Here is an 11,596-nt window from a genome sequence, read left to right on the forward strand (position 1 = left end):
TGGGATTACAGGCGTGAGCAACCGCGCCTGGCCTTTTTTTTTTTTGAGATGGAGTTTCACTCTTGTTGCCCAGGCTGGAGTGCAATGGCACAATCTCTCCGCCCTCTGCAACCTCTGCCTCTCCGGTTCAAGCGATTCTCCTGCCTCAGCCTCCCAAGTAGCTGGGATTACAGGCGCGCGCCACCACGCCCAGCTAGTTTTGTATTTTTAGTAGAGACGGGGTTTCTCCATGTTGGTCAGGCTGGTCTCAAACTCCCGACCTCAAGTGATTTGCCTGCCTTGGCCTCCCAAAGTGTTGAGATTAAAGGTGTGAGCCACCATACCTGGCCAATTTTGTATTTTTAGTAGAGACAGGGTTTCGCCATCTTGGCCAGGATGGTCTCCATCTCTTGACCTCGTAATCCACCCGCCTCAGCCTCCCAAAGTGCTGAGATTACAGGCATGAGCCACCGTGCCCGGTCCACACCTGGATCATTTTTATTTTTATGTTATTTATTTGAGATGGAGTCTCACTTCTTTGTCATGGAGTGCAGTGGCGTGACCTCGGCTCACTGCAACATCTGCCTCCCAGGTTCAAGCGAATCTCCAGCCTCAGCCTCCCAAGTAGTTGGGATGGGCTTACAGATGTGCAACAGCACGCCCGGCTAATTTTTGTATTTTTAGTAGAGATGAGATTTCGCCATGCTGTCCTGGCTGGCCTCAAACTACTGACCTCATGTGATTCGCCCGCCTCAGCTTCCCAAAGTGCTGGGATTATAGGTGTGAGCCACGGTGCCCCGGCCACTTAGTTCCATTTTCTGTTCCTGAACGAGGGCCCTCCCTCCTCGCCAGCCTCCCGTGGCTGCCAGCTCTCGCCCCGGTCCCCTGCATACCTACCTGTTTTCCACTGGGTCCTCCTCTGGTTTCTCTTCACACCTGGGCAGCAGGAACTCCGGCTGGGGCCTTGCGCTGTGGACAGAGAGAACGAGGTGACAAGGGTGACTGGCCGGGCCAGGCCAAGGGGCTCTCGGCTGCCCCTGGCCTCTCTGATTTCCCGTCTCTGGGACCTGTTTTCTGAACCAGTGAGACATTCCTCACCTTTGCTGTTTGAGAAAACGTCTGGGACCAAGACTCTGTCTTATTTGCCTCTGTTTCCCCACCTGGCATGATAAAGCCTGTTTTTTGTTTTGTTTTGTTGAGACAGGGTCTTGCTGCGCTGCCCAGGCTGGAGTGCAGCGGTGCAGTCATGGCTCGCTGCAGCCTCAGCTTCCTGGGATCAAGCAATCTCCCCGATTCAGTCTCCCCTCACGTAGCTGAACTCTAGGTGTGTACCACCACAAGTGGCTAATTTTTTTTTTTTTTGAGATGGAGTCTTGCTCTGTCGCCCAGGCTTGAGTGCAGTGGTGCGATCTCAGCTCACTCCAGCCTCCGCCTCCTGGGTTCAAGTGATTCTTCTGCCCCAGCCTCCCAAGCAGCTGGGCGTACAGGCATGCACCACCACCCCCGGCTAATTTTTGTATTTTTGGTAGAGATGGGGTTATGCCGTGTTGCCCAGGCTGGTCCCAAACTCCTGACCTCAGGTGATCCCCCATCCTGGCCTCCCAAAGTGCTGGGATTACAGGTGAGCGCTCCCGAGCCCGGCCTGACTCTTATGCTTTGTGGAGACTGAAGTACGTGCTCATTCTTTCTGCCAAGGGTCTGTCATCTTCCACAATAACCTCCAAGGCGGTTGTTAGCTTTTTATTTGCGTAAGGTCACTCTGTAGCTAAATGTGGGAGCCGGGATTCAAATGCAGGTCCGAGTTTAAAGTCCTTGGCAGAAGGGCAGCGTCTTGAACCCTGCCAGGGACAATGGTCCCTGCTCAGTGGAAGTCGCCGGGTTGCCCTAACTGAGTCAGGCTCAGCCCCGCTGCCCCGACCCAGCCCCAGCAGAGGTCACTCGGCACACACCTCTCCCTCCTGGCCTTCAGTCTTTCCTCTTCGTATCTGAAAGAAAGAAAAAGACATCAGACACAACCTTCCTTTCCCCTGAGATATACTTTCTGGGGGAATTCCCTTCCCTTTTCCTTTTTCTTTTATTTTTTTGGGACAGAGTCTCACTCTGTCACCCAGGCTGGAGTGCAGTGGCGCGATCTTAGCTCACTGCAATCTCCGCCTCCCACGTTCAAGCAATTCTCTGCCTCAGCTTCCCTGAGTAGCTGGCGTGCGCCACCATGCCTGGCTAATTTTTATTTTATTTTTTTTTTTTGTATTTTCTGTAGAGATGGGGTTTCACCAATCTTGGCCAGGCTGATCTTGAACTCCTGACCTCATGATCCACCCACCGAGGCCTCCTAAAGTGCTGGGATTACAGGCGTGAGCCACTGCACCTGGCATTCCCTTCCCTTATCAAGCAGAGAAACAAGCTCTCTTTTTTCTATCTTTTCTCTCTCTCTCTTTTTTTAGACAGGATCTCATTCTGTCATAGTCCAGATTGGAGTGCAGTGGCGCCATCTCACTCATAGCCTCCAGCTCCTGGGTCCAAGCAGTCCTCTGGCCTCAGCTTCCCAAAGTGCTGGGATTAAAGGTGTGAGCCACCACACCTGGCCCACAGATGCATTTTTGATTGTAAATGTTTGTGTCAGCTGGGCATGGTGGCTCGGACCTCTAATCCCAGAAATTTGGGAGGCGGAGGTGGGCAGATCACCTGAGCTCAGGAGTTCGAGACCAGACTGGGCAACATGGTGAAACCCTATTATCTAGTAAAAATACAAAAACTAGCCAGGCGTGGTGACAGGTGCCTGTAATCCCAGCTACTTGGAGGCTGAGGCAGGAAAATCGCCTGAACCTGGAAAGTGGAGGATATGGTGAGCTGAGAACGAGCCATTGCACTCCAGCCTGGGCGACAGAGCAAGACTCCATCTCAAAAAACAAAACAGCCGGGCGCGGTGGCTCACGCCTGTCATCCCAGCACTTTGGGAGGCTGGGGCAGGTGGATCACCTAAGGTCAGGAGTTCGAGACCAGCCATTAGAGACCAGACTGGCCAATGTAGTGAAACCCCGTCTCTACCAAAAATACAAAAACAGTAGCTGGGCGTGGTGGCGCACGCCTGTCGTGCCAGCTCCTCCAGCAGCTGAGGCAGGAGAATGGCTTGAACCCGGAGGCAGAGGTTGCAGTGAGCCGAGATAGCGCCCCCGCACTCCAGCCTGGGTGACAGAGTGAGACTCCATCTCAAAAAAGAAAAAAATTATTCAGCCATGAAAAGGAAGGAAATTCTGACACCGGCTACAGGGTGGATGCACCTTGATACACCTTGAGGACATCACACTCAGAGATGTCAGACACGAAAAAAACAAATCCCGTGTGGTTCCACTCCTAGGAGGTCCCTAGAGCCGTCAGATTCCCAGGGACAGAATGCAGTGCACAGCATCTGCAGAGACAGAACGTAGGAATGGGGGTGCCAGGGGCTGGGGAGTGAGTGTCTCATGGGGACAGAGTTTCAGTTTGAGAAGATGAGAAGGTTCTGGAGAGGGCCAGGCACAGTGGCTCATGCCTGTAATCCCAGCACTTTGGGAGGTTGGGGTACGTGGATCACCTAAGGTCAGGAGTTCGAGACCAGCCTGGCCAACATGGTGAAACCCTGTCTACTAAAAATACAAAAATTACCTGGGCGTGGTGGCGGGTGCCTGTAATCCCAGCTACTTGGGAAGCTGGGGCAGGAGAATCGCTTGAACCCAGGAGGCGGAGGTTGCGGTGAGCTGAGATGGCATCACCACATTCCAGCCTGGGTGACAGAGCAAGACTCCATCTCAAAAAAAAAAAAAAAAAGTTCCAGAGTAGATGGTGGTAATGCTTGCACAAAATACGAATGTGCCTAATGTCACTGAAATGTGTTAGGATGGTTAGGAGGGCAACTTCTATGTTATGTGTATTTTACATTAAAAAAAATGGTTGTCTAAGGAGACTTTTGCAACATGAACCTGTGGGGACGTGTTGATGATGTGACTCAGTGAGAACAGAACAGGACTTGATGCTGCTCATCCCTTCCTTCCCCAAGCTCCCAGGTGGCCCCTGAGGGGCTCCAGGAAAGAAAATGGGTGTGTTCTAGTGCCCCTGTTCCGAGTCTGTGTTTCCCCTCTTTGCTGGCTCCTGGCAACCAGGGGGACCAGGTTGGTGGGAGGGTTGGGGGTGATATGGTTTGCGTGTGTCTCCACCCAAAACTTTTTTTGGAGCCCCTCAGTTTTTTGAGACGGAGTCTTGCTCTGTTGCCAGGCTGGAATGCATGGCGCGATCTTGGGTCACTTCAACCTCTCCCTCCCGGGTTCAAGCAACTCCCCTGCCTCAGCCTCCTGAGTAGCTGGGATCACAAGCGCCCGCCACGACACCAGGCTAATTTTTTGTCTTTTAGTAGAGACCGGGTTGCACCATGTTGGTTAGGCTGGTCTGGCTCTCCTGACCTCGTGATCCGCCTGCCTTGGCCTCCCAAAGTGCTGGGATTACAGGCGCCCGCCACCGCGCCGGGCCTTCCACCCAAATCTTATCTTGAATTGCAGCCTCCACAATTCCCACGTGTTGTGGGCGGGACCTGGTGGGAGGTCGTTGAATCGTGGGGGCGGGTCTTTCTTGTGCTAGTCTCGTGATAGCGAGTAAGTCTCACGAGATCTGATGGCTTTATAAAGGGAATTTCCGGCTCTCCCAAGTTTCCTTCTCTTGTCGGCCGCCGTGGGAGACGTGCCTTTTGCCTTCCGCTATGATCGTGAAGCCTCCCCAGCCACGTGGAATTGTGAGTCCCTTAAACCTCTTTTGTAAATTGCCCAGTCTCGGGTCTGTCTGTATCAGCAGCCCGAGAACGGACGAATATGGCGGGGAGGGGTGCGGGGCCACTCACTGCAAGACGCAGTCTGGGATCTGGACGTGTTCCATGGGGATGAGTTGTTCCAGGTCTTCCAAGCTGTGCACGTACTGGATCTTGTTGATGAACTTGACGCTGGCAGTGGGAGAAGGAGGGAGAGGTCTGAAACGCAGCCCGTGGGTTGGGGGTGGGGGTTACCTAGGTCCAGACGGAGCCGTGGTGACAGGGATGCCCCAGTGCAGAAGGCCGCATCTCCCTCCTGCCCAATGCCAGCCTAATTCTCCTGCACCTGTGGGTGGGGTGGAGACCCCTGCTCTGCCCCGAAGCCCTTCCAAGCAGGACGGTGCACCTGACATGGGTCCCTGCAGTGACCATCTGGTTGGAAGGAAGTCAGGAGGGGAGGAGATAAGATGCTCTGGGGCTCTAGGCTGTTTTCCCGTCATCTCTAAAAGTTGCTGTCTGTGGGCCGGGCGCGGTGGCTCACGCCTGTAATCCCAGCACTTTGGGAGGCCGAGGCGGGTGGATCACGAGGTCAAGAGATCGAGACCATCCTGGTCAACATGGTGAAACCCCGTCTCTACTAAAAATACAAAAATTCAGCTGGGCATGGTGGCGTGTGCCTGTAATCCCAGCTACTCAGGAGGCTGAGGCAGGAGAATTGCCTGAACCCAGGAGGCGGAGGTTACGGTGAGCCGAGATCGCGCCATTGCACTACAGCCTGGGTAACAAGAGTGAAACTCCGTCTCAAAAAAAAAAAAAAAAAAAAGTTGCTGTCTGTGTTAATTTTTCCCGAGAATGCTTTCTCCCTGTGTCACTGCGCAGGACGCCGTAGCCAATACTCAGTTGGGCACAGGTATAGGGCACGTAGGGTTGCCGATTGACTCTTTTATTTTGTTTCTTTCTTTTTATTTTTTTGAGACGGAGTCTTGCTGTTATTGCCTAGGCAGGAGTGCAATGGAGCAACCTCGGCTCATCGCAACCTCCGCCTCCCGGGTTCAATTGATTCTCCTGCCTCAGCCTCCCGAGTAGCTGGGATTACAGGCCCTCGCTACCACACCCGGCTAATTTTTTATATTTTTAGTAGAGACGGGGTTTTACTATGTTGGTCAGGCTAGTCTCGAACTCCTGACCTCAGGCAATCCACCGGCCTCTGCCTCCCAAAGTGCTGGGATTACAGGCGTGAGCCACCGCGCCCGGCCTGTTTGTTTTTCTCTTGAGACAAGTCTCACTCTGTCACCCAGGCTGAGTGCAGTAGTGCAGTCTCAGCTCTCTGCAACCTCCCCTTCCCGGGGTCAAGTGATTTACCCTGCCTCAGCCTTCGGAATAGCTGGGATTACAGGCATGCACCACCACTCCGGGCTAATTCTGTATTTTTAGTGGAGATGGAGTTTCACCATGTTGGCTGGTCTGGAAGTCCTGACCTCAAGTGATCTGCACGCCTCGACCTCTCAAAGTGCTAGGATTACAGGCGTGAGTCACCACACCCGGCCGTATTTCTTTTCTTTTTTTTTTTTTTTTTTTTTGTAGAGACAGGGTCTCGCTGTGTTGCCCAGTCTGGTCTAGTACTCCTGGGCTCAAGCGATCCTCTCCTCCTGATCTTCCAAACGGTTGGGATTACAGGCGTGAGCTGTGGCGCCTGGTGAAGAGTGACAGAATTATTGGGTTGGTGCAAAAGGCATTGTGGTTTCTGTAATGAAAAGTATGGCAAGAACCTCGATGACTTTTGCACCATCCTAATAGCTACATTAAAGGCAAAGGTAATGTGTGCTACTGAATTCTGCAATATAGAAGAGAAAATGCAATACTCTTCGACTGAAAGCCCGTTTACCATTTTGCCTGCGTGATTCGTTATTAGCTCAAATGATCCATAATGAGAGTATTCCTCATCTCACTTCACTAATATGTAAATAAGCCTCTTCAGGGTACTTGGGAGTCCTTGAAAGCAGCATGCTGAAAGTCTCTTCCTTGAAAATCATGCCTGGTGTGAATGTGTACTGTCATTCAAGGGAGAGTGAAGCCCTTGTCTTTCACCCGTCCCAGATTTTTAACTGGGAACCTGAAAATTAGAAATCTTTTTTTAATTCAGTGTTTTGTGTTAGAGTAAATTAAATTTGTATGACATTTTATTGGATTGAATAGGGCGTTTAACATGCCTTTTTTTTTTTTTTTTTTTTTGAGACAGAGTTTCGCTCTTGTTACCCAGGCTGGAGTGCAATGGCACGATCTTGGCTCACCGTAACCTCCGCCTCCCGGGTTCAGGCAATTCTCCTGCCTCAGCCTCCTGAGTAGCTGGGATTACAGGCATGCGCCACCATGCCCAGCTAATTTTTTGTAGTTTTAGTAGAGACGGGGTTTCACCATGTTGACCAGGATGGTCTCGATCTCTTGACCTCGTGATCCACCCGCCTCGGCCTCCCAAAGTGCTGGGATTACAGGCTTGAGCCACCGCGCCCGGCCTACATGCCTTTTTTTTTTTAAAGATGGAGTCTTACTCTGTCGCCCAGGCTGGAATGTAGTGGAGCATTCTCGGCTCACTGCAACCTCTATCTCCGGGTTCAAGCAATTCCCCTGCCTCAGCCTCCTGAGTAACTGGGACTACAGGCACGTGCCACCACGCCTGGCTAGATTTTGTATTTTTAGTAGGGACGGGTTTTACCATGTTGATCAGGGTGGTCTCAAACTGCTGACCTCGTGATCTGCCCGCCTTGGCCTTCCAAAGTGCTGGGATTACAGGCCTGAGCCACCATGCCTGGCCTTTAACATGCCTAAATTTATTTCACTACTCTATGCTTAACGTAGTAACTATAAATATAATATGCATTATAGGATATATGTAGTTTTAAATTTGTTATTGTCAATTAGTCATATTATTTATCTGTACAGATGTATATATATTTTATTTTTAGAGACAGGGTCTTGCTCTGTTTCCCAGGCTGGAGTGCAGTGGAGTGACATAGCTCACTGCAGCCTTGACCTCTTGGCTCAAGTGATCCCCCTGCCTCAGCCTCCTGAGTAGCTGGGACTACAGGCGTGTGCTGCCATGCATAGGTGATTTTTTTTTTGAGACAGGGTCTCACTCTGTCACCCACGCTGGAGTAAAGTGGTACAATCATGGCTCATTGCAGCCTTGATCTTCTGGCTCAAACCATCCTTCCATGTGAGCCTCCACCCTGAGCCTCCCCAGTAGCTGAAACTACAGGTGCGCACCACCGTGTCCTGCTAATTTTTGTATTTTTTTGTAGAGATGGGGTTTTGCTATGTTGCTTAGGCTGGCCTCAAACTCATAGGCTCAACCGATCCTCCCACCTCAGCCCTCTGAGTAGCTGGGATTACAGGTGTCAGCCACTGTGCCTGGCTTTGTGTAATTTAAAACCGTTTAAGGGCTGGGTGCGGTGGCTCGAACCTGTAATCCCAGCACTTTGGGAGGCCGAGGTGGGTGGATCACCTGAGGTCGGGAGTTCGAGACCAGCCTGACCAACATGGAGAAAACCCCATCTCTATTAAAAATACAAAATTAGCCGGGCATGGTGGCGCATGCCTGTCATCCCAGCTACTTGGGAGGCTGAGGCAGGAGAATCGCTTGAGCCTGGGAGGCAGAGGTTTTGGTGAACTGAGATCGTGCCACTGCCCTCCAGCCTGGGCAACAAGAACGAAACTCCGTCTCAAAAATAAATAAGTAAATAAAACCGTTTAAAGCAATAACATGTGCTTAATATATGCTATCATAGAGAAGCTGGAACATGCAGATCAAACATGCATGTGCACACACACACAAATGCACACACATGCACACACACGCACACACAGATGTACACACAAATGCATACATGCACGCACGCAGGCGCACGTGTACACAGACAACACGCGCAGATGCACACACAAATGCATGCATACATACACACAGGCGCATGTGCACACAGATACACACACACACACACACACACACTCTCACACACTCTCTCCGGCTACGGGCCTCAGGGTGCAGCCTCCCGTCTCACCTGATGAAAGGGCGGGAGATGGCCAGCACGGTCCGAATGAACCACGAGGGGTGGACGATGATCAAGGACTTGAGGTTTTTCCGCAATCTGTGTGGGGCCGCAAAGGAAGCAAGATGGGCTGCTGGGGCGAGCCCCGGGGAGGGAGGAGTTGCGTGAGGACGGGAGAGCCACAAGCAAGCATTCTGCTCATTCTACATGTGGTCTCCAGGCACCTGGCAGATCCCGTCCCCATCCAGGACCTGGGCGTCCCGTGGCAGGATAAAGACACACCCTTGGAGTCCCTCAGACCCTAAGGTGGATGAGGTAGGTAGAGACCCCATGGTGCGGAGGAGGTGAAGCAGGTGGGTAGTTATTTGAGCAGCTGAGATTTTATTTTCACCACCTAATGCCCAAGGAGGGACCAGCCTGTCCTTAGGGCCTCCTTCCACTAACCTGGGTGCAAGGATGGATTGCCTGGGTCAATTGTTATTTTTTATTTGTGTTTATTTGAGATGGAGTCTCACTCTTGTCAGGCTGGAGGGCAGTGATGTGATCTTGGCTCATGCCAACCTCCACCTCCCGGGTTCAAGTGGTTCTCCTGCCTCAGCCTTCCAAGTAGCTGGGACTACAGGCTTACGCCACCAGGCCTGGCTATTTTTTTTTGCATTTTTAGTAGAGACAGGGTTTCACTGTATTGGCCAGGATAGTCTTGATCTCCTGACCTCATGATCCGCCTGCCTCGGCCTCCCAAAGTGCTGGGATTACAGGCGTGAGGCACCGAGCCGGGCCTGGCTGGATCAATTCTAGCATTACTCTGTGGCTATTCATGATAACCCAGAGGTGGAAGCAGCCCGTGTCCATAAACAGATGGATGGAATGGAGAAACCAAATGTGGCATGTCCATACAATGGAATATTATGCAGCCATGAAATGGAGGCTGGCTCTGACCCAGGCATCAATGTGGACACGCCCTGAGGACGCCATACTTAGTGAGAAAAGCCAGGCACAAAGGACAAATCCTGTGTGTTTCCAGACCTAGGAGGCCCTAGAGTCATCAGATTCACAGAGATGGAAAGTAGGAGGGGCGGTGGTGCCAGGGCCTGGGGAGAAGGAATAGGGAGTGAGCGTTTCACGGGGACAGAGTCTGGCTCTGTTGTGCAGGCGGGAGTGCAGTGGTGTAATCTCAGCTCACTGTAACCTCCTCCCTCTGGGTTCCAGCAATTCTGCCTCAGCTTCCCAAGTATCTGGGATTACAGGCATGTACCACCATGCCCAGCTAATTTTTGTATTTTTTAAGTATAGATAGGATTTCATTATATGTTGGCCAGGCTGGTCTTCAACTCCCAACCTCAGGTGATCTGCCCACCTCATCCTCCCAGAGTGCTGGGATTCTAGGCGTGAGCCCCTGCACCTGGCCCCCTATGTGGTTTTCATGCCCCCACTGGCACGTCCTGAGGCATCCCCCACCTCCGGTCGATCATCTGGTAGCACTTCTTCAGCCAGCCGATGCCAGGCATCCTCCGCCGGGGTGTGGCGCCGTTCAGGTACACGATCATGTAGTCCTCGGCTACCAGGAGCTCCAAGCTGCTGATGACATACCTGCTCCCGGGGCACAGAAGGCAGGGACCCAATGTGGGGGGAGCCAGCATCAGGACACCTGCGGTGCCCACCCTGCCTGCCTCCACCCCTGCCCCGGCTGGGCCGGCCCCACCAGTCCAGGTGCTGTCTCCTGTCCTGGCCGACTGCAGGGGGCATTGGGTGTGGATGATCCCAGCACACCCGAGAGTGTCAGCGGGTACCCTCAAAGGGCGGCTACCCTTTTGTTGAGTTTTTTTTTTTTTTGAGACGGAGTTTCGCTCGTTGCCCAGGTAGGAGTGCAACGGCGCCATCTCAGCTCACCACAACCTCCGCCTCCCGGGTTCAAGTGATTCTCCTGCCTCAGCCTCCCGAGTAGCTGGGATGACAGGTGTGCATCACCATGCCCAGGTAATTTTGTATTTTTAGTAGAGATGTTGGTCAGTCTGGAATGGAACTCCTGACCTCAAGTGACCCACCCACCTCAGCCTCCCAATGTGCTGACCACCCCGACAAACATGGAGAAACCCATCTCTACTAAAAAATACAACTACTTGGGAGGCTGAGGCAGGAGAATCGCTTGAGCCTGGGAGGCGGAGGTTGCGGTGAGCCGAGATCTTGCCATTGCATTCCAGCCTGGGCAACCAGAGCGAACTCTGTCTCAAAAAGAAAAAAAAAAAAACTTTTCCCAGAAGGATTACAGGTGTGAGCCACCACGCTCGGCCAGAAGGATTACAGGCGTGAGCCACCACGCTCGGCCAGAAGGATTACAGGCGTGAGCCACCACGCTCGGCCAGAAGGATTACAGGCGTGAGCCACCACGCTCGGCCAGAAGGATTACAGGCGTGAGCCACCACGCTCGGCCAGAAGGATTACAGGCGTGAGCCACCACGCTCGGCCAGAAGGATTACAGGCGTGGGGCACCCCCCCCGGCTTTTTTTTTTTTTTTTTTTTTTCCGAGACAGGGTCTCACTCTGTCTCCCAGACTGGAGTGCAGTGGCGCCGTCGCGGCTCACTGCCACCTCTGCCTCCCAGGTTCAAGTGACTCTCCTGCCTCAGCCTCCCGAGTAGCTAGGACCACAGGCGCCCGAGACTATGCCTGGCTAATTTTTGTATTTTTAGTAGAGACGGGTTTCACCATGTTGGCCAGGCTGGTCTCAAATTCCTGAGCTCAAGCGATCCCCCCACCTCAGCCTCCCAAAGTGCTGGGGTTACAGGCGTGAGCCACCGCGCC

At 52.6% G+C, this 11,596-nt stretch overlaps 1 protein-coding gene across 1 annotated transcript in view; it reads right to left on the reverse strand.

The window, feature by feature from the left end:
* ATCAY (ATCAY kinesin light chain interacting caytaxin) overlaps positions 1–11,596 on the reverse strand; it is a 42,958-nt gene that overhangs the window by 6,953 nt on the left and 24,409 nt on the right. The window contains exons 5-9 of the mRNA XM_032252493.1: positions 10,255–10,483; positions 8,809–8,895; positions 4,847–4,945; positions 1,929–1,964; positions 877–948 (exon numbers count right to left, since the gene is read on the reverse strand). Of these exons, the coding sequence (XP_032108384.1) occupies positions 877–948; positions 1,929–1,964; positions 4,847–4,945; positions 8,809–8,895; positions 10,255–10,483 (523 nt within the window). The remainder of the gene's footprint in view (positions 1–876; positions 949–1,928; positions 1,965–4,846; positions 4,946–8,808; positions 8,896–10,254; positions 10,484–11,596) is intronic.

Source organism: Sapajus apella, unplaced genomic scaffold, assembly GCF_009761245.1.
Source record: "Sapajus apella isolate SASKATOON/1434 unplaced genomic scaffold, GSC_monkey_1.0 scaffold77, whole genome shotgun sequence".
NCBI classification, from domain to species: Eukaryota; Metazoa; Chordata; class Mammalia; order Primates; family Cebidae; genus Sapajus; species Sapajus apella.